At 41.0% G+C, this 21880-nt stretch overlaps 1 protein-coding gene across 1 annotated transcript; it reads right to left on the bottom strand.

The window, feature by feature from the left end:
• Positions 1–243: 243 nt before the first annotated feature.
• Positions 244–20304, bottom strand: VSIG1 (V-set and immunoglobulin domain containing 1). Its single transcript, XM_035541359.1, has 8 exons — positions 20256–20304; positions 17197–17357; positions 11210–11317; positions 4826–5024; positions 3428–3583; positions 2577–2696; positions 1771–1897; positions 244–427 (listed from the first exon to the last, which is right to left on the bottom strand). Exons 1-8 carry the CDS (start codon positions 20302–20304, stop codon positions 244–246), a joined length of 1104 nt encoding a protein of 367 aa, XP_035397252.1.
• Positions 20305–21880: the final 1576 nt, after the last annotated feature.

The raw sequence follows: 21880 nt of genomic DNA, 5'->3' as shown, positions 1-21880 counted from the left end.
TTTTTATATTTATTATCTAGTTATAAACACACGTGAAATTTGGTTAACTTAAAGGCCCAATCTGCTACTCACAAAGTGCAGGTGTAGCATCCTTTTCAATCTCCAGCCCAATGTTTCCCAATACAAATGCAGATTTAAGTTTAAGTCCCAATGCTATGTTAATTCAATGACAAATTTGCTTTTTTGTTATTTTTTTTTTGTAATGGGCTCCAAAGCTGACAAGGAAAACTGTTGAAATAAACTCTAGGCTGTTTCTTCTTTTTCCACGTCTTGCTTCTCATCATTTTCAGGTGTTCCAGAGGCTGCTGTTTCATCAACACTGGGGTATTCGTTTGTCTCATTGCTTGATGGAACTGTGGTTGCAGGTATGTTTTCTTCATTCGGTACCTGAACGTACTCTGCATTGGATTGTTTCTGAGCCATTACTCTGCAGGGAGACAGGATGAGGATTGTAATTTCATGTACTGAAATCCCATCTACACTAGAGTCTTTCAAAAGAACGTATCTTCGTAGTTTTGTCATCTGAACAGTAACCCCCATATTATTAGGACTGTTACGAGAGCACCTGAGAAGGTACAAAATTGCTGTTAAGACAGAGATTGACAGTGCTGGATAATAAGGCTGATCTGCACCACTGGTTTAAGTGATTTTATTAGAAAAAAAGTGGGTTTTAGTGTGTTTAAATGCCAGCTCATTAAAGCAGAATGGGAAACTGAGTGGTGTTGGACAGTGTCTGAAAAGGAAGAGCAAAATAAACTGGTTGGTATGAGCTTTCAGGGAAACTGCATGCAGATTTGGTGTCCCATTCAAATACATAAAAATAAGGTACAGTCAGAAAAGAGCTGTGAAAAGGCTGACATCTAGAAAAATATTTTTAGTAATAGATATGAATTCCGTTTCCCTTATCGAAACAATAATAAATCAACTCCCAATACTTTCACATGTAAAAAATATCAGATCCTAGTGGGTTAATTCAATGTAGTAAGGTTTATTAGGGTCCAAGCACTTAATCAGAAGTTAAAGCTACATCAGTTCAAAGCAGAAATCATGTGCATGAGTGGCCATTGGCCTGGATTACCAGTAATCCCCATCAGGAAGTTTTAGACCCCTGCTACAGGGCAGTGTCCAGATGACATGACAATCTTTTCTGGCTCAGCTGCATGTATTAATTTAACATTTAACATCATGGGGCTGACTGTGTAGCATATGAGATGATACTTACCATGGAGATTTGGCAATTTAGGAGAGAAATGAGCAACCAAAGTGCAGAGAAAAAGACATTTCCAAAGCAGGATCAAAATGGACATTCTGGGCTCCATTCTTTGCCTAAACCTTAGTGGCTCCAGCCATTTGAGATGCTTTAGAGTATCTCAAGCATGTGTCCCATAGCCCTTTGTCAAGTCTAGTAGTCAATTCTCTGAGAGAAACCCTTAGCTGCTATACCTTTTTTGACTTCATCCACCTGCTATTAACAACCACCATAAACTTTTAAATACAAAACACTGTTTTTCCAACCTATATTTTAGGTAGTGTTTGGTAGTAGCTGCATGTAAACATAAGGAAGAGAGTAATGACCACCCATATTACAAGTGCAACAGCCTAAAAGTCACACAAAAGCAAATACTCTCACTTTGGAAGTTTTCTTAAGCCTTGTATTATTTACTCTTCTATAAATGTTTACAGTATTTATGTTTTACTTTAGCTCTAGTTTATCAGCAGTGCTTTACAGAAACAATTGTCTTAAAATCAAGCAAACAAACAAATTCTTACTGCATTTCATTACTTGATGACTTCTTTTTCTTTGCTTTCTTGGTTAAGACCCAGACGATAACACAAATGATAACAGCTGCCACTATTGCTCCAATTAATGCTCCAGCAACAATAGCACTGTCTGAATCTAGAAAGAAAAAAAAAAAAGTTTTTAAAAAGTATTAATCTAGCGAAATCCCATAGAAATTTAGTAGAGGATCCTTTACCAGAAAGAAGGCATTCAATTCAAAGACCTAAAAAACTAAGTGTGTTTTTCCAGGAGAGAGGCCAAAGGAAAAAGAGAAACCTAGGGAAATCTAGGAAAAAGAGAACCGGGCTTTTATGACCTTTGCTGTCTCCTTTCTTAACAGTTAGCACCCTACTTACAACAAGCCCCATGTTTATGACTGGGTAAGGGAAATACTGGGTTGTTAACATTGGCAGTAGTTGAAAGCCTTTGCTCTTCAATCCTTGCAAACAAATTCTGAAATTGAGGTTGCCTTTATCTCTGTTGCTCAGCCACAGGATCTGATTGTTTGTGAACCCTAAAAACCTATTTCTACTTCAGCACAGCTGCTAGCTCTGACCTACCATTTTCATTTTATAGACCACTGAGTAACTGAGTACTCATTTCAGGGACATATCTCGTGATTGCTTATACAATATACACTTGGCTCTTGTTAAATGTTACTGTTTACATGAAAAATCTGCAGACAGGTATGGTTGGCTACTGCCTGCATTTCCAAAAAAAATCTGTTTTAAAGATATTACAGCATTTTTCTTCAAAGAGTATGTCATAGATCATATAAGGGATTATTTTCACTTACGCATTGAAGTTAGGTCAAGCTCACAGGTACTGTTCCCCATGACATTGCTGGCTATACAGCGGTAATATCCTGTTTCAAAGGTAGTGAGGTTGCCAATGTAAAGAATGCCAGTGTTTGGATCTGTGGCAAACAGAGAACAGGTACAGATTAACATTCGTATACTTTAGAGGGAAATGGTTTTCTTTAGTTGGTATTACTGAGAGCTTTTAAGAGAAGAAAAACAGTACAAGCTAAAGGGTTTTCCCATTATTCTTTCATTCTTTATATATGCATATATTCTTTAAATCCAAAACATTTACCTTCTTTGACAATTACTACAGTGGATTCTGTAGGAACATATTAGAAGATGAGTAGTATGCCCATACTCTGTAAGTAAGTCTGTCTAATGTTTCACCAGCACTGATACTATTGTCATTGTAATTTCATAAATGAAAAGCTAACAGGTACTGAAGATGTTCAGGATGGATTTCTTAGCAACTGAATGACAAATTGCCTTAATTTGAATGTAAGTTCACTCAAAATTCCAAAGGAAGGGAGATGTAAAGGTATGAACATTTCTCCCATTTTAACATTGTTTAAATTTAAAGTAATGGTTGGTATAGACAAGACTTTAACGTGCCACACAGTTTTTATTAAAACAAACAAACAAAGAAAGTGTAAAAAAAATAAGAAAAAAATAGCTCTTTGTAACAGTCAATTTGAGTGTGTAAAAATATGAATCTGTGATACTGAACATCAGAAGAGGAGGGTAAGATTTAACTGCCCTATGTGATGCAAAGTGTTTGAAATCCTAGCTGGTACTACGGCACTCCAGCTCTTGAGCACGGTATGGCAGTCCTGTAGTTACGTACTGAATTGCTCAGTCACAGGCGTGAGGGTATTGTCGTCTACTTTGTACCAGTGGTAGGTAGGGTGAGGCAATCCCTCTTCACATTTGCATAAGAGGTAGATTAGATGGCCTTTCTCTGGCGTTCCTTCTATTTTGCAGAAAGGCTTTGATGGTTTGACTGTAAAAGAACAAGAACAGACACATGAGTTCACACCCAGGGCTGCAAGCTTCCACATCGAGGTCTGTTTCTGTGCTGCTGTAGTAAAGAATAAAACCACAGTTACAGATTTCTGTCCAAGAGCATAGTCTTGTTTATGCATCTGACCAAAGGCTCTCCTGTAAAGACTTCAGTAATACTAAATATATACACGTGGCCTAGGATACATTTTTATTATCTTTTCTTCCTTTGCATGATAAATAAATACTACAGTTATATTATACTACAGCTACACTATACTACAGCTACAATACTAATACTACAGCTATACTATAAGCTATAATAGCTTACAGCTATTATTTTTCCTTTCCTACGTCTAGGCATGCTGTTGTGGTTCTTTGGGGTACCATCACTGGAACTGTACTGGCAATGAACACAGCCAAATTTTATGTGCATAAGTGAGTTTTCATGGGAAAAGTACAGTCTCTTCCCTTAACTGCTCCAAGATTTACTCTTTGGGGGATTTTAGATGAGAATTAGTAATTGTACTGTGAAAATGTGACTTTCAGGAAATGAATTTACATGTCTTTGTCCTATACATGGCAGACAGGCAACTGGTACTGCAATCTCTTTCATGAAGGTTTGATTCGTACCTCTGACCAGGTATGAGTTCTCAGTACAAAAGCAATGGTTAGATGGGGTTAGTACAAACTTTTGACTTACTAGGAAGTAAATGTCATTCTGCTCTTTTTTCCTTCTTTCTGAAATTTTGGTCTTTGCTGGGCCTGGGTTATGCTTAAAAGTAACGGCTTCACAGAGAAGTTGTCATTTACAATTAGAAGGGCTTTTTATTTTAATCAAACAGTATCATTCTTTTTCCAACACGAACAATCTAGTGAACTCGGATAATTCCAGCTACCTGCTTAAATCAGGTAGCTTTTCGAGACCACAAAGTGAATCTGAAGGCCTCTCCTGGGACCATGAGATTTTACTGTAGGTCAAGCAAGTGTAGCTGCTGAGTGGTATCAGGGCAGGTCTGCTTCGTCTGGAAGCTAGATGGCACCACAAGCTCTGCCTGCCTTCAAAGCCCTTGGAGAAAAGCTCCGTGTCAGTACACAAGTGAGCCCTTCTTTCTGCATCACAGGCCTTGTTCATCACAGCCCCGTCATTCCCTCTGCTGCTGCATATTTTGAGGCGTGAATTCATTTTTTTGTAATAGGGCAGGAAAACTACAATACAGCAGTACAGAGGAAAGGCACTTACCCAGCACGTTGACAATCACTGATTTTTGGCTCTGGCCAGCATCATTCAGTGGGCTGAAAACTTCACAGGTGTAGGAACCAGTGTCAGAGGGCTGCATGTTGGAGATTGTTATCGATGCATTCCCTGGACCTGTTGCAGCTGTGATCCTGTTCTTAAACTCTCCATAGGAGTAAGACTGTCCTCCTGAATAATAATAGATCTGTGGTAGAAAATCCATTGTTAGTTTCAAAACAAGAGATCTTACTGCCACTTTGTTTGCTACTCATAACTGGATTATGGTTGATTTATGATTAAGTGAAGCAAGGTCACCCCCTTTCTTGCACCTTTCCCCAAGAAAACAGAGATAAACATGTGGTACATTTGCATATATATTTCTAATGGTTCTTAGATGACAAGCTTTTCAGGACAGGGATTTTTTTAGTTGTGTAAATGGACAGTAGCTATTTTTTGTAGGTCCTTCAGTCACAGACTTAAGATCATTGACCATCGTATGACAAATCTGTGTACAAATGCTAAGTTATGTGCAATTAATAGTGGCACTAATTGAAGCACTGATCATTTGTGATATTATTAATACGCAGCTTAGTAGAAGATTATGACAGGAATGGACTTGTCATTGCAAAAAGGGGGTGGCTGCAGAGCTTTCCAAATATAGAAGCTAGCAAACAGAGAACTGAAGTGAATCCACATGACATAGGTCTAAGCAAACAAGGTGCCTGATCTGTTTGCAGTGAATTTGGAAGCAATACTAGTGCAGTACAAGAACACCAGCAGAATCATCACACGTGCAGTTAGAGCAACTATGCTGTTCTTGTTTGTGTAATCAAGATCAGAGTCAGTGTCATGAACTATCTTGTTCTCTTTTCTTTTTTTTTTTTTTTTGAGTTTATAGCGTAGATGGAAGTCAAGAACAGCTGTTGGCTTCAGTGCTTGAAGTCGTACCTATTTGGGATCAAGAAGTTCCCCTTTTACTATACAGTAGTAAACTTTTGCAGAATTAAAGGCATGGTAAGCAAAAATGTCTCTAAGGAATGCAGCATTTAAATTAAAATTAGCTATTTAACATTGACGGATTTCACTGATTTCAGTAGCATGAATTGTACTTAAGAGCACTCTGGGAACAGAGTTGGCCTCATAAGCTTATACGCCAAAACTTGTCGACTGAACAGAGGGATAAATTGTGTTCATTATGGAGACTGGTTGGTAGTTTGAGACTTGGGCCTTGAGCTGTGATACTTCATCTGCTTTGGGGTGAATATAATAGTTCTCAAGGAGTACGTGCAGTCTGTCCTGTCTAACTCTGCTGGGAAATCTAGATCTGAAAGAACAAAGCTAATGTGAAAGACTATGGAACGTTAATTACTTCTCTCAGATATTACTAATAGTATTATATATAAGTGGTAGTGCTTGGGATAAGCACTATACTCCCCAGTGCACAAACGCCATTTTCTAGGCAAATGGAGTGACTGCAGCACAATCCATAAACCATTTTCTCACACTGATGAGTGGTAACCGTACAGAATTACAGGTTGGCGCCCAAATGGATCTAACATTTGTCCCACTGACAGTATTCTGGAATCAGCACTGTAAATGTATTTATTGAAGTTGGACCCGACAACATATTTTTAATGGAAATAGTTGGAAAATGCTTGTGGGAAAAAGTTTCACAGACTGGTGTAAAATGCCATTCATGCTTGACTAATATCAAAAGTTCTTTTTTGTCAAAGCTTCCTGCCTGTAGGGACACTGCAAATCTCCAGGCAAGGAGTATAATTTGCTTTACTTTGCAGATCAACTGATTGCCTTTTGAATTAAGAATATTTATTCTTAATTCTATTTATCCACCCTGATACAGTGTTGACTGAAATCTTAAAGCAATGTTATCTCAAAGCCTTTATTAGCTTAAGGCAAGCTACACCCCAAAACTGACTGAACATAGCTGGTGTATGCAGTGATAAAGCTTTGAAATGAAGGTCAAAACGCAAGGCTGCACAGCACCAGCAGCCCTGGTACTGCAGCTTGGCCCCCTCTCAAGTGCAGTTTTGTCTGCTTTCCAGCCAGACTTGATCTGTCCCAGCCCCAGGATTGCAAACACCAGGTACAATTGATGCAGGGCTCTGAGTACCAAAGCTACTGCGTGCGTTGCCAGCACGTGGGAAACTGGTGTTGCAGCGGGGAAGGATAACAGCTTTAATGTTAGCACAGCGTGGGCTTTGTTAGGAGTCTGCAAGACTGCTGGAGAGACTCTCCAGCTTCCATTTTTTGCATGCAAGCCCATCAGGTTTAAAAGCGGCTTTATGCTTTGCTAATATAAAACTGATATACCTGTAATTAAAAAAAGCTATTGGCCACAATTCTTTCATTCTCTACTTATCGTAGTACAAGCAACAACAGAATGCCATACACTGCTCAATTCAAGAGTTTGAAGTTACAAACCCTGTGAATTCTGACCTCAGGCTTCTCTTAAACAGATATTCCTCTATAGATCCCAGCAGTGATGGATTTGTGCCTCCTCTCAGTTGGTAGTGTGATGGTCATTTGAGTAGGGTAACGGCAGGAGCTTCCATCAGCTTCATACTAATGTGAAATTCAGTTGCACAATGTCTTGTATGAAGTAGTGCCTGATTTGCAGCAGCGTGAGAGGGGAGACAGGTCCACTGTATCCTTTCATAGGGCTTCACTATTGAAAAAAGGTCTAAATTCTCTTCAGCCTACCTCAGAGTCATTTGGGATTTATGCCCGCTGTGTACCAGCTCAGCTACAGCACATGTTCGTGGGAAACAAGTCTGGCACTGCAAGTTGTAAATGCAGTCAGAGCATGCCAGTAAACAACACAGAGGAGCAAGTGCTCCCTGTGAGTGTGGTTTAATTCATCTGATGTCAGGGTGAATTACGCATCTAAGCCCTCATACTCACTGCATACCTCACTGCAAAATTAGTCCCCAGTGCTCTTTCTTCCTTTCTGAATGGACACAGAGGAAATATTTTGTGTACACTGTTAAATCTGAGGGAGGTGTCAGCACAGCAGAGAATATTTCTTCTCTTCGTGGATTTAAACTGAATCTTTTAGTATTTTTGTTGTTGTTTGAACTATGAATATATAAACACAGTTGAACAGCTTAAGGAAATGCTCTCGGTTCCTCTGCAGGCTCCTGTCCTTTCTCTCTTTTGCTTCTGTATGATGCTTATCTCGCTAGCTGTGGAGTTCATTGCCTGAAGGAAGGTGGTAAACACCAAAAAGGCTGACTAATGTTGTGATTAATTACGGAGTGTATATCTTGCCCCAGAGGTATGATTGGATTGTGTACACAGGAAATTTCATTTAAGAGGAACATGTTTCAGTTAATTGGCTGCGAATTTGTAGCCTGTTTGAAACAATACACTCAAAATTAATATTTTAAACCCTTGTATAAAAAGTTTGTATATTGTCCTTGAAAAGATCATGTTTATGCCTTTCAAAAAACTTATAAGAAAATATTTGCAAAAATGTATCTATTCCATTTCAGAAGTCAAAAACTTGTTTTCTGTTGAAGATAGATAAAGCTTTTTTTTTTTTTTTTGGCAACTGACAGCTGATATCCCTTCCCACAAGTATGCATCTCATTGACATTTCTTTCCATTTTACCTAAAATGTCCTTAAAATGTCTACATGGGAAAAGTATAAATGTAGTCAATGGCAGTCCTTTGCCAGAGGCCTTTTTAAATCAGCGTGATAAATATGTTTAAAGTCCAGTATCTTGAATGTAAAAAGTACCCAAGAAATCTGCTGTGTTCTCTGTAAAAATAAGCACTTAATGTCCTCAAGCAAACCATGAGCAGCTCTAGTGAAGTCGACGATTTACCAGTGGAAAAACAATACTGTGGATGTAGTAATGGTTGCTACTTCTAATTACCAGCTAGTTTGCTCATGCGAGTTTTTATATAATGATGCCTTTTCACATTTCAAGGGAGCAGCTGCCTCGGATGACTAATCAAATAACTGACAAAAAAAAAAAAAAGAAAGTGAGATTATCACTCCTAAAAATGCTGTCCCTAATAACTCCACAATCTGAAACAGCAGTTTCTGCAAAACAGCTAAAAGCTGTCCAGAAAGTCTCTCCTTTGTCTTGGAAAGGGTTGCAGTTTGTTCTTTAACTTGTGGGCCAGGGTTTGCTTAATGCCCAGCAGTGTCAGCAGTCATCCCTCCTGGCTTTCTAAGGCAATGGCATGGTTAGTCTGTGTTTCCAGAGTCACAGTGTCTGCTACAACCAAGAGGATTTGGTCTCATAGAGCTCCAGGGCAGTTGAACTATTTGTGTACCTGTTCAGGAAATATGGGTTACAAACAGAACAGGGAAGGAAGTGGGAACGGTCATGCTAGTTTGGAAGAAAATCTTGGTAACCTCGATGCTGGAGGCAAGGTCATTTGTGTCGTGAATTCAGAAGGATCTGGTACATGAAATCACACATCCTTTTCTACCTTCACCTGACTTGTGGGCAGGCTGTTCCCCTTCTTGTGTGATGGTGAGGAAAGTGCTCACCTGAAGAGGAAGCAGTTGGCAAAGCTGTGTTGAGGGTTTTCGACGGCTGCCAGATGTCTGGCAGAAAAGGAGAAACCCACCTACAGGTTTGTTTATACAGCGTCTCCCATAGAGCAATCTTGTTCCTTGGGGGGTAGAGGACACGTGTGAAAAAGCAGGCAGAAAGTTAGAAGAAACGTGCCTCCATCTGCTTCCTTTCCCTTCTTGGGGCTGGACAAATAGATGCTAGAATTAGTGTAAATGTGTGTCTTTCAAATGGCTTTGGATGGACTCAGTCCAGGTCAGTGTTCCTTCCATCTCCTGGTGCCGTCACACCACATCGCTGTATTGCCTAGTGCATCTGGGTGTCAAACTTGTAAAAACAGACGTACTTGAAGATGCGTTATAAAACGTCCTGCTTAATCTGCACAGTAGCCTTGATTTCCTGACTGTGAGGCAGAACGAGGACATGGCTTCCTGTCTAATACCTGTCTTGCCTCCCCAAGCCCATCTTGCTTTCTCCCACCAGCAGATGCAAAGCTGGAGCATCCTGTCCGATGACGTTTCTCTAGGCTGATGTATGCGTGTTGTTCTATCATTTTCTTTGTCATTTTCTCAGGCTACCATAAAAAGAACTGTTGAATTCTCTTTCTCACCGATAAGTGCAAAGGGAGATATTAACAACTTTAGCAGATAGATATCATCGTCTTTCTGAATTCTGAGTACAGACAGAATTTATAAAATAACAAGGGAAAAAATGTATTCATCTTTCCCTTAAGCATTTTACCATCTAATTAGAGAGCAAATGCTGCACTCTCCAAGTGTTAATTAAAGCCCAAGGCGCAGATTCTGAACTTGCTAGATAAGCAGGCAAATGCTCACATGTGCATTGGTTTCGTTGACGTGTGCCATGTGACTGAGCCTGGCCCCAAATGCATTTGCTCATCCACAGCTGCTTTTTACACATTTTTAGTGAAACTTTGATCTGCCAGACTGCAGCAGGGATATTCTGCCCTACATTACTGGGATTTTTGTCATGGGTAACCGAGGATGACTGGAAGCCTCTTGTCACAATTGCACGTTGGAAGAAGAAAGGGATGGAGTCAGAAGCCTTTAGAGAATTAATCATTCAGCAGCTTTAACTGGCGCAAAATGCTTTAGAGGATCATCTCTTTCATGTTCTCACAGTGTCATTCTTGTGGCTGAACTATTAGTGAGTAATTTCTACGGCGTATCAAGCACAAACATGCTTTCTCAGTGCCTTTGGCAGTTTTCAGACCTCAATTTGCTTTGGGTTGCACCCTGTACTTCACGGTGAGACAGGAATCCCACTCAAAGAGGGTTTGGAAGGGATTCTGGCTGGGACACCAGCCAGCTGATGGCTGAGAAGAAGCTGGTTCAGCAGGCAGCTTTGTGTTCCTCTGTACGTCACAGCCCAAAATGTCATGTTCTAGAGGGGGGATTGAGGAGGAATATTTTTTCTCTCTGTAAATATCTAGCCCCAAATCTGGGCTATTCAGACTTGCTCACATTCAGCCCAGATGCTCCTGGTGTGTGGACGTACTATTCAGATACTCTTTGGGTAGAATATTCTCAAAGGATCAAGTACTAGTTCAGCCACTTGAATAGCTGTGGGAAAAAAGCAACAGCTACTTCCAGAATAATTCTGATAGAGGAAAATACAGTAAAAATTAGCGTGAGGTAAAAATTCTGAGTGATGCATCTGATTGAGCTCATCTCAGTCATGTGCTGGTGTTAGGATTTTAACCCAGAACATAATTACAATTTTTATAGCAGTATAAATCTAGCAGAAGCTATTTAGCTCTTTTTATGTTGTTGTTAAGATTGTGTTTTTTGTTTGTTTTGTTTGTTTGTTTTTTTCTTACCTTGTATCTCCAGCTACATCTTCCCCGTGCATCTGTCACATACACCATCTTTTGACAATGACTGACTGACTTTTCATCCATACTCAGAATACCGTGACACGGGGAGTGCTGTATTTGAGTAAAAATGGGCTGGTCTGAGAGTTAAATGAGACTGGAAATGTGCCCCCAAAGTCCAAGAGCCTGTTCTCTACACAACTCCCCTGAAGGCAGCGGTGCTGTTCACAAGGGCAGGGTGCCTCATGCTCAGCACATTTTGCAGATGTCTTAAGCCCTGAGTAACAGAGTGGGATGCAATACCATCTTATTGCTGAGTTCTACCTAAAATTAGGCAAACTATGTCGCCTATTGGCTCCAAACATGTAAGTTACAACCTGATCTTTTTCTACTTGTCTCCACTTTCCTTTTTGCTCTGTTGCCTGCATAAGCATGCCAGTTTATTTGACCTTCTCTCTGCAGACTGTCACCCCAGCACCAGAGATAACCACAGGCAGCCAACAGCAACCCCAGTGACATCCAGGAATTGTTCTGACTGCATTGACACTGACAGCAGGGTCTGTCTTCCCTTCACTGGAGGTATTGCCTTTGCTTTCTGCCATTAAATGAAGCTATGTTTTTTGGTGCCTGCAGGGTCATTGAAGTGTTAGATAAGACTTGGTTTTAAAAATATCACCCTTAGGCAAAACAAAATGCTCATGTATCAGAGAGGCCACTTCCAGTAAGTTTTCTGTAGTGCTCCAGGCAGTGCTTTGCAGAGGCTTGTCTTCACTCGGGGGCTGGAATGGGCTGCTCTGCTCTGAGCCAGCGTCCCCTGCAGCACTGACAGCCCCTGCAGCACACAGCCTCAGGCATCTGTGGCTGGAAGCATGTGTGGTGGGCTCTCAGGACCTAGTCTTGCCCCTTGCTGCTAAATGACACGTCCTTGGTAGTACAGATAGGAGAAAAATGCAGAGCTCCCTCAGGATGAAAGCCAATATACAGAATAAATGGAAGATACCATTGCTACAGGCTGCTACACTTCTTCCCTCACTATCGTCCATCAGCAGTTTTGCCAAAGCAGAGTTAATGTCATCATTTGCAAGTATTTCAAGTTAGCTTTTTTTTAAGAGAACGATTCCATGAGAGACGTATCAATAATTCACCCAGCATCTCTTACAAACAACAGTCATTCCTTTCCCTTACTCCTCTAGTTAACTCAAAATTTCCATCAATAATACTGCAGCGAGCATGTCTTGGGTAGCCACACAGTGTCTCTGACAATTTCACTTGCTTTAACTGTGGGTGGCCTGGGCTGGAGGCTTGAGGTGTGGTGCTGGTTGGATTCAGGACTTGGATTTAGGCTTGCCAGGCTGCAGCCTCGCCTGTGCAGAGTCAACAGAAAGCTTCAGTCTTTCAAACATTTATTTAGGTGCTTTATACTGAGGTCAGCCAAGTGACTCAGAGCATAAAATGAAGCACAGATGTAGATCTTAGCAGGAGCTGTGACTCTACCTTAGGAAGCAGGCCAGGCTGTGATATATTCTGTTACCCTGGGTGAGCTGAATAAGTAGTTTTTGCCTCAGTTTGTCTATAGGTAAAGTACAGAGAGTTGGGTAGTTGGAAATTTCTCAAGATTCTTGGCTGGGAGCAGCTATTTAAAAATAAAATTCATCATTAAAAAGACATATTGCTAGGGGGAAAAAGGCAAAAAAAAAAAAGTAAAAATACCCATAACTTCCCATTTTCCATTAGTTGACATTTACAGTATTTAGTTCAAATGAAGCAAATTATTTCCACTGGTGGAACTTCTCAGGATAAGAGCAGAATTAGGCTCCAATTAGAGAAAAGTTTTATATTCCTACATTACATATATCTGCACTGTCTTCAAACCAGCCCAGCGAACACCTGCCATTCCCCTGTTTGCTGCCTTCCTTCTCATCGCAGTGTCTGCAAGCAGCCGGCTGTTTGCGGTATCTCCTCCCCGCCCGTGTAACTGCCATGGCTTTTAGCTGCTGAGCACCTGCACCAGCATTGTGGCAAAGGGGAACAGGATATGAAAACACCACAACAAACAGCAAAGCACACCAGCCAGCTTCACAAAGCAAGCGCTGGGAAGCATTGGGTCTGTGCATTGATGAACAGCATTGCCTAAGCTTGAAGCCAGGTAAAATCTGTGGCTGAATACTCCGGGCTGTTAAATTAACACTGGCACCAGTCCTCACACTGATCTTATTGGTTTCCCTTGAAACAGAACTGCAGCTGAGCTTGCGTATCTCAGAACACTGCAAAATCTGTAACATGACGGTATAAAACATTAATGTTCCTTTTAAAAGGACACCTATGGCCTCCATACTTAATATATATAATGTCCTAAAATCTAATAATGTAAAGCTCACCCTCATTAATTTTAAAAGCCAAAAGAATCTTAATGACCTAAATTTGCCTTAATTAATTCTAACATTCTACAGTGTTAGCTTTATTATTTGCTGCCACTGCAGAGAGAAATGGCCATATTACCAGTTATGTAAATACACATTATTTATTAGGATGCAGATTTCATTATGTTTGTTATGGAGAATATCCCCCTATTAATTCTTTTTATACTAGCCACATGAATAACAGGGTCCTCAAGGCAGCTAGCACTTAGTGAGGTGGTGGGAATATTTAGGATTGTAGCAGGTGAGATAAGAAGTATTTTCTGTAGCTTTTTGAAAAATTGTAAGTCTCCTATCTTTAAAATGTTTGGCAGACATTTTCTACTCTAAAAAAATGGAAGCTGAAAATTTATCCATTTAATTGTTGAAAAAATGGCAATTTTTTAATAACAGTATAATTTTAATAAAATTTTCTGGAGGAAATAGACGCTACTTATAAGGAAGTATTCATTATTTATTTGAGATGTGTTAGAAGAATCTAAGTATATCATAAAATTTAATAATTTCATCCAACTTAAAATGCAAGCTGCTGTTCTGGTATTCAGTAAACTATAGTGCCAGCATGTTCAATTCCGTTGTTTTTGTCAGCTCACCAGTATATTGAATGTATTTTTGACTTGCATTTTAGTATTCTTTAAACAACGTAAGCCAAAGCTGGCAGTCTCTTCCATTGCCATGCATATAGTTTCTAGTTGGAAGAAAATATAAAATTTAACTTCAGCTGCATGCCAAGCAACCAGGGCAAAGCCAGGTTTGTAGAGACAAAGATTATATTTTGTTTAAACCTGTAGGTGAAAAGTATACGTGCTCCCAGGCATTCTGTCCTTTCTGAAACCCAGAAAAGTCACCAGTGCGAAATGGAAAGAGCAGCCTCAAATTGCTGTGGATTTAGAGACAGGTTGAAAATCCGATTTCATGTTCAGCCATGTCGTGTGATTTCTTTAAATGGGTATTTTTCACAGGCAGTCACAGTCCTTTCTTACCACTGTTTGTATTAACACGATTAATTTTGCTGTGAATAGGTTCAAAATGCCAAGGAATCACTGTGTTGCGGTAAAAAGCTGCGGGACCAAATAATACAGGGCTGTACAGGTTGCTAAAAGCATTTTAATTACAGGACCCCAGTCCTGCAGCTCTGCAAATGCATGCACCCTCTGAATACATCAGCAGAGTGAAGGGTTTTCTCCACGCCTTGCTGAGTGTAGAGCCGAGGATAACGGGCACTGCAGCGAAGGGAAGTTTTGCCTCTGCCCTCAAGGAGGATGGGATTAGCACTACCCCGTCGCCGTGCCAGATTGTATCGACTTTATTTAATGACAGTGCAGATCATCCATTACCAATGGATGTGTGCTGTGGTGTGAAAGTGAATTTACCATGAAATTAGTTTCAAATGGGGAGAAAACCAGATGCGTTTTTTCCAGTCCTTATAGGCACAGCTTCCCCACCGAATTCAGTGGGAGCTGCAAAATCCGGGACTGAGTGCTAGAGATTGATCCCTAAGGTTTCCCTGGCATTTCGGAGCCTCGCATCAGTTAATTTTTCTTGGAGCATATTCCAAACCCCCCACAGTATGTTCTGATTACATTCCTTAGGGGATATTTTCTCATCATCCATCACAGCTTACAAATGGTTTTTGCCCTCTTGGATCTCTTGATGCTGTCCCATGCTCCCTCTGAAATACTTTCAGCTACAATCTTCATATTTTTCCTGGTTGTGATCAGAAAATGTATTTCATTTTTTGTCTTGCAATGAGGAAAATTTAACGCAAGTAAAATGGAGAGACTGTAACTGAATCCGGAGAATATGGGCTCGATCCTGTCTTGGTGCTATACTTCCCACCTGAAGGAGTGATTGAAGTCTGTGCTACAACATACTGGATCAAAATTATAATGCATTGCTCTATGCACAACTTAGGAAACCTGACGCTGCCACCCTTTCATGAGTAGTTCTTTAAGAAAACAATTTTGACTTGAAAAAAGCAAATGATATGAGTAACAACTACTCATACAGTTAGTCAGGAAGGTGTGCATATATCAGTCTGTCATTTAGCTGGAGTCAGAACTTGGGACGGGCCCACTGTTTGTGCTTGTCACTGCTAGAGGCTTTATCTATGGCTACGATATACAGCAGGAGGGTAAGCAGTTCCCCTGACCTTTGTTAAATTGCTATTTCTTGCATACTGGCTATTGCTCAGTGCCAGATGTAGTAAGTACTGTACGTTCTGCAAATTGCACACAGTCTAATTCTGCTCTAATTGATAAACTGAATAGAAGGTATAACTATATCAGCCGTGGCAAACCTCCGAACGTAATGTTATTAGGAAGTCGTCAAACACGACAGGAATATCATCAGAGTGGGCTGTGCCAGTGGTCTAAGTCAAACCTGTTTACATCAACTCTCAGGTATAACACCGAGCAGGAAAACTGAACTTGTAGGAAAAAAATGTTAGCAGTAAGGTTAAAACTAGGGGGGAGAACAGGGGCTGATTGTCTTAAAGGCCAAGCCTGACACTAGGGTGTGGAAAGAAGTCACAGTCTTCAAGGATGCAGTGACACTTCTAAGCAGCATTTCTTCTTACAAAGAAAAGCATTGCTGACTGCTCAGCACCTTGCTGGGTGAGCTGAGGGGAACTCAGAACCTGCACGTTATGCTGGATTAATTTCACACCCAAACATTAGATTAATTGGTAGCTCTTGTAGTCTGGCTGCTAGTGTGGGTATGTACAGAAGTTGCACATCCCATCCCTGACTCCCTGTAGACAGGCCAGGCTGCTCTGCAAGGCCTTCAGAGCCACGTGAGGGGCTGGGGCAGTGGTTACAGCAGGCAGCTGCCTAGTACTTGGTGTCCCTCGCAGTCCTGCTGCCCTCTCCACGCTGATACTCCATCCTACCATGCTGTAGTGCTGCAGGGGGAGATGCTGGTCTCAGGAAGGGCAGGGAGCACTTGCCTTTGATCTGTAATTGTTCTGCTACCGCAATGACACCCACGGGATGCTGCAAAATGCTAACACAAGTTAACTGGGGCAGATTTCCCACTACTGCTGCTGACTTGGGCTGGTGGTCTGTTGTTATGCACTACTCTCATCCCGAGCCGCCCAATAGCAGTGATAATGGAGCTCGCATTTGACCCTGAGGTGGGGAACTCATTGTCATAGGCAAGGGCGTCTCACCAGGAAAACCACGTTCACAATAGAAGGAAGTGTCTGCCAGACAAGAGAAAAGGGAGCTGGTCCAGGGGCCGGAGCACTTGTGTGATTTTTGGACACCTAAGCTTTACTCCACGTCACGCTCCCTGTGTGACTTGGAGCAAGTTGTTGAAGCATCTGAATGCCTCTCCTACCTTCTCATAAGTTTCCGTGGGAGCTCAGGAATGCAGTAGGAATTGGGAGCCTCAGTAGCTTTGTACATCTGCCCTAAAATTCACTGCACCTCAGTCCTTTGTCTTTAGTGTGGGAACACCATTGTTACCTGCCCCCAGGTCTTAGCGAGGATAACACTATAAAACATAACAAGCTTCTTTAAGGACGTCAGGACATCTTAAACATATCTTCATATTAATAACAAATAAATATCTTACGGTGTGCAGCTGGCTCTCTTTGGCACTGTAAAAGCTCCACTGGATAAAGAAATTTCCCAGCGGCTGAGAACTCGCGTACGTACAGAGGAGGGTTGCGTTGCCGCCTGTCGTGACATTCACTATCTTCTCAGGAACAGTCACCACAACGCCGCTGGCGTGACCTGTGGGCAGTAAGCACGGTGAGCAGAGACCTGCTGGGGCCAGCCCTGGGAGCTGGGCAGGAGAGCCTTGCTCCTGCTTTATCCAAACAACCTGAAGGAGATGTCTGTCCTTCTCGTTTCAGCAGTTTCACTTGGGCTTGGTGGGGAAGTTTTCATGATAACGAGCTAGGAGTGGGTAAAGCTAACAAGCACATAAACCACCAGAATAGCTGTCCCCTTAAAACCAATAATATTCTGACAAAGCAGAGCTCCTGAAAGCAGGCCTGTTCTCACCTGCAGAGGCTTGTCTTCTCACTGAGAGCCTGCGGCTCAACGGAACCTTTCTTCTGCACTCTCAGCGCTCTCCTGAACCTCACGCTCTCGTTCACAGCTGTCCTGAGGCCTCTTTTACACCTTTCTTGCCTTCTTTTCTGCAGTTACTCCTTTAGATGTCTGATCTTTATCCGTGGCTCACCATCTGCTACAGCGTTGTCTCTTCTTGTATTCTTACGTTCTGTTTCTGACTCAGTGGCACTGTTTGTTGGGTTCCCCCAGTTTGGAGCCTAGCAGCCTTTCTCCATTTTCCTTTTGCTACCTACTTTGCATACGTTTATGTTCCTTATGGCTTCCATGCAGAAGCTGTGTTTTTTTCCAATGTATGAGTGATAGAGGCAAACATACAAAATATTCTTCTCTTAATAGAATATCTGTGCATCTTAGGCTAGGGTGCTGCTTTTTAGAATTTAAGCAGAACCTTCAGCAACATCAAAAGAATATTTTGCTCAAATTATCACTATCACCCACATGAGAGAAAACATAGTTTAAGAAAGAATTTATTTGGCATTTTTAACCATGCAAATGTTGCAGATTCATCAGCTCCTACAGTAGGCAAGCCTATCTCAACCTAAACTCTTTGGGGTTTGAATTCCTTGTTTGATAGCTTGAGTATTAGAAGTTCAGTGGAAGGAAGAAGGCAATAATCCACTTTCCATGTCAGTGTTGGCTAGCATGAGAACTAGTGAGCTTTAACTGCAGCAAGATTTGCATTACACGTGAGGGCAGTCTCACAGGAATGGTTGCAGACTGACCTAAATTAGTGTGGATCCTGCCTTGGGGAAAGAGGGGATCTCAGTGCTATCTGTAAGTCCTGTTTGTCGTGTGAGTTCCCAATAGCTTAATCCTTACTGTAATCTAATATGAAAGCCATGTAATGTTATTTTAGCTGTCTCAGTTCATTGTTCTCAGCTTTAATAATTAGAGTTGGCCAGAAGATTATAGTTTCTTGCCACAATAATAGTTGCAAGTATGTGCATTAATTTTCTCTTCTTCATTGGAATTAAGCTACGGTCCTTCAACACAATGGCAAACTACTGAAAACATCCATTTTCCAGTCATCTGCTCTGTGTGTTTCCTTCATCACTCTCTGTGTCTCGAGTCAGGAGTGCCACAGCTTGGATATTACAAGCTTTTCCATGAGAATTTAGCAGAAATGACTCCATCTTCCATAAAGTTGTATGTGTGGAATTAATACATTCAGCTGAAATACGCTTGCATAGTTCTAGTAAACATATAAGGCCAAAACCTATAACACTTTCATTGTCCAGCAAGGTTGTTAAAAGCCACTGCTAATTCTAAGGTGGTGCTTTTGACTGGAAATGGAGTAAGCTGGAACTGCACAGCCTATTCCCACATCACGGAAGTTAGTGAGAGCTTTGCGTTGTGTTTAATTCACTGTTTATGGTTTCGAACTCATAATCCCATCTCATCCATACAGCCCTTTTGATTTCAGTGAAAAAAGCACGAGTAAGAAGTGACCCATAAAAAAGGCTGGTGTGAGCAGGACTATAACTTCTTATTAAACCATTGCTCTGTCTTTTACTCAGCAATATAACTGTGTGAGCATTTCCTTGCTACAGAGAAAGTGACTACAGTTAACTGGGAATCATCCACTTTCATTGCAGTCCCATGAAGTTTTTAATGCTAACAAATAAATACCAGTTTGCTGATATTTTGCTGGCCTCCACAGAAACCTGCAGTCAGTGGTTCCCCTTGCTACGGCCATGCTGCTAGCCTTAAGTCCACAACTGTGGAATTGGAGGACATTGTTTTGCAAAGTATTTGTACCAGCACTGAATTCCTTCTAATTTCTAAGGCAAAAATCTAATTTCTAAGGCAAAAATGTGTCAGTGAGAGAGGTGACATTGAAATTCTAGGAGCAACTATTTAAATTATTTCTTTGGCATCCAAAATAGGTAATTCCATCTTGAAAAGAAAATGCGGAATCTAACTTTCATTTTCTTTAGTGGACACAGTTCATCTCCTCCTGGAGAATTAGACTTAAAATATCTACTCCTGTATATATTAAAAGTAAAGCTTAGCACAATAAATTGTCTTTGAAACATGAATAATATATTATCTTTAATATACCGTATATTTCCTAGATTCCAACGAGTATTACATCCTCACTTAACTTCATGGAAACACGAATGATTATTTGCATGCTTAAAGTTAAGCATACCCCCCAAAAATTGGTGGGGATGGGCCCAAGGCATCATTTCCCAGGAATATCTAGAAGAGGAGACACAAGCCAAATGTAATGAAACCAGCCTTGAAGGTTAGGTTTTCTCACATTCAGCTTTTGGCTCCTCTTGAAACAGTCTAGCACTCTACATGTGAACTCGTTGCCTCCTCCTGTCTGCAAAGCAAAGCTAAAATTCTGTTCTTGAGCAAAAAAGTATTACCAGTCAGAGGGCAGCTTGCTGATTTCCACAAAATAGCGTGGAATTGTAGCCACAATATTCATTCCATCTAGAAATAAATCCCAAGTGTTTTCCTAGTTTGCCAGTCAGGTTGACCTGCTCTCTTATTTCAACAAGTTCCTCTACTTCAGTGTTATTTCAATCAGTTTGTTATTCTTACCTGCAAGGGTGGCTAGGATTGGAAGTATCTTCAGCATCGTTGCAAACATCTTGATGTTTGGAGAGAAAAGAGACCAGATGCAGGTTCTGACTTCGACTAAAACTCAACCGTGGCTTTTTTTTTTCAAGTGGGTTTTTGTTTTCCTTATCAGCTATGTATCAACACGTCAATAAGCTTTTTATTCTCCTTTATCACATGTATGCTTTTCTCCGACTAGTGGCGTGATTGTTCAGTTGAAACCATTTTGTGGGGTGTGAGCAACTGAGTGTTTTGTTAATATTAAACTTTTGAGTCAGAGAAGCCCCAGTTCTCCCACCTTTACCAAGGCCCAGCAGTATTTGCCCTCATAAGTACTCCACTGAGCACAACCAAAGTATTTGTGGATCTATTAACAGTCAATCTGATTACCAGTGTTGGAGTCGGGCCTAGTATGAATAAGGAATAATCTTTATTTCCTGTTAATTTGATCAATTTTTTAAAAAATGTGTATCTGGAGATAATACTTGGCTAGTACAGTTCTGTTTTAAAATTTATTTCTCATACCGTTTTATACAGAATGGTTATGTTGGACTCATGATTGCCTTGAAATTTCTGTACTGAACTCATCAGGAAGATAACACACCAAAATAAAGATAAAATAAAACACAGTTTATCCTCTAAACTGATAATACAATTAGTTTCATCCAGTTTGAATGCATGAGGTTGGATGCTGCTAATACAAAATGTCAAGGTGAATATATTGATTTTTATTTAAATCTTAATACCTGATGTATTTAGCAAAAAAGCAGTGGATGAAGGTTAGGACTAATTGCAGTAACTTACAGTAGATTAGTTTGTCCTTGGTGAATTTAAAACACCTTCTCTAGTTCTCTGAGGCTTGTGAGGAACACGAGGTGCTCAGCTTTGCTGTCTTTATTCCATGTCATTTGATTGACGCTAGTGCAAAGCCCCAAGCTGAGATGGGAGTAGCTGGCTGTGCACATGCAGCCATGCGGCAGTAGCTGAAGACATAACAGAGGGCAGCATTGCCTTTTAGATGTGTGCCTGCACCTCTGCCCAAGACAATGAAAACAGGCAGTGACTTTTTTTCTGTGCTTGGTGAAAACACGGGCCTAGTTCATGCCTGATGATCCAGCCTCTTTAGTGATGGGCCACCCTTTCCACAGCCAGGGCCTTGCTGCAGCTGGGGAAGCCCTTTTGCGAAGTGGGGCTCAGCCTCTGGCCATGTGTAGTGGGACAGCTGGGGATTTCCAGGCTCACCCTCATCTCTGATGGCTTGTGACGTGGCAGTAGATTCTTCACAGTAGAAGCAGTGAGTTTCTTGTTGGGTCAATTATAATCAGGATCAGGTTTATGTAATTAGGTGAATTTTATCGTGCCTGCTATTGCTATGGAAATTCCTGAATAGTCTCTGGGTGGATGTCAGTGTTTGATTGTATTTTTATATGAACCATCTCAAAAGCAATTTATAAAAGAGGTCTTTTCCTTAGTTCTGACTTTCAGTGCTTCACGCAGTGTTCCCACGGGATAGGCAGTGTTTGCCTTTTCGTGACAAAGAGGACAAGACTTGGAACAGCTGTATGTCTCACCGTGGATGCACAGGAGACCGCGAGTCCAAAGAGAAA

The sequence above is a fragment of the Cygnus atratus genome, chromosome 13, assembly GCF_013377495.2.
Source record: "Cygnus atratus isolate AKBS03 ecotype Queensland, Australia chromosome 13, CAtr_DNAZoo_HiC_assembly, whole genome shotgun sequence".
Taxonomy (NCBI): Eukaryota; Metazoa; Chordata; class Aves; order Anseriformes; family Anatidae; genus Cygnus; species Cygnus atratus.
The sequence above is the reverse complement of the archived record's forward strand: the minus strand, read 5'-3'. Positions and strand labels throughout refer to the sequence as shown.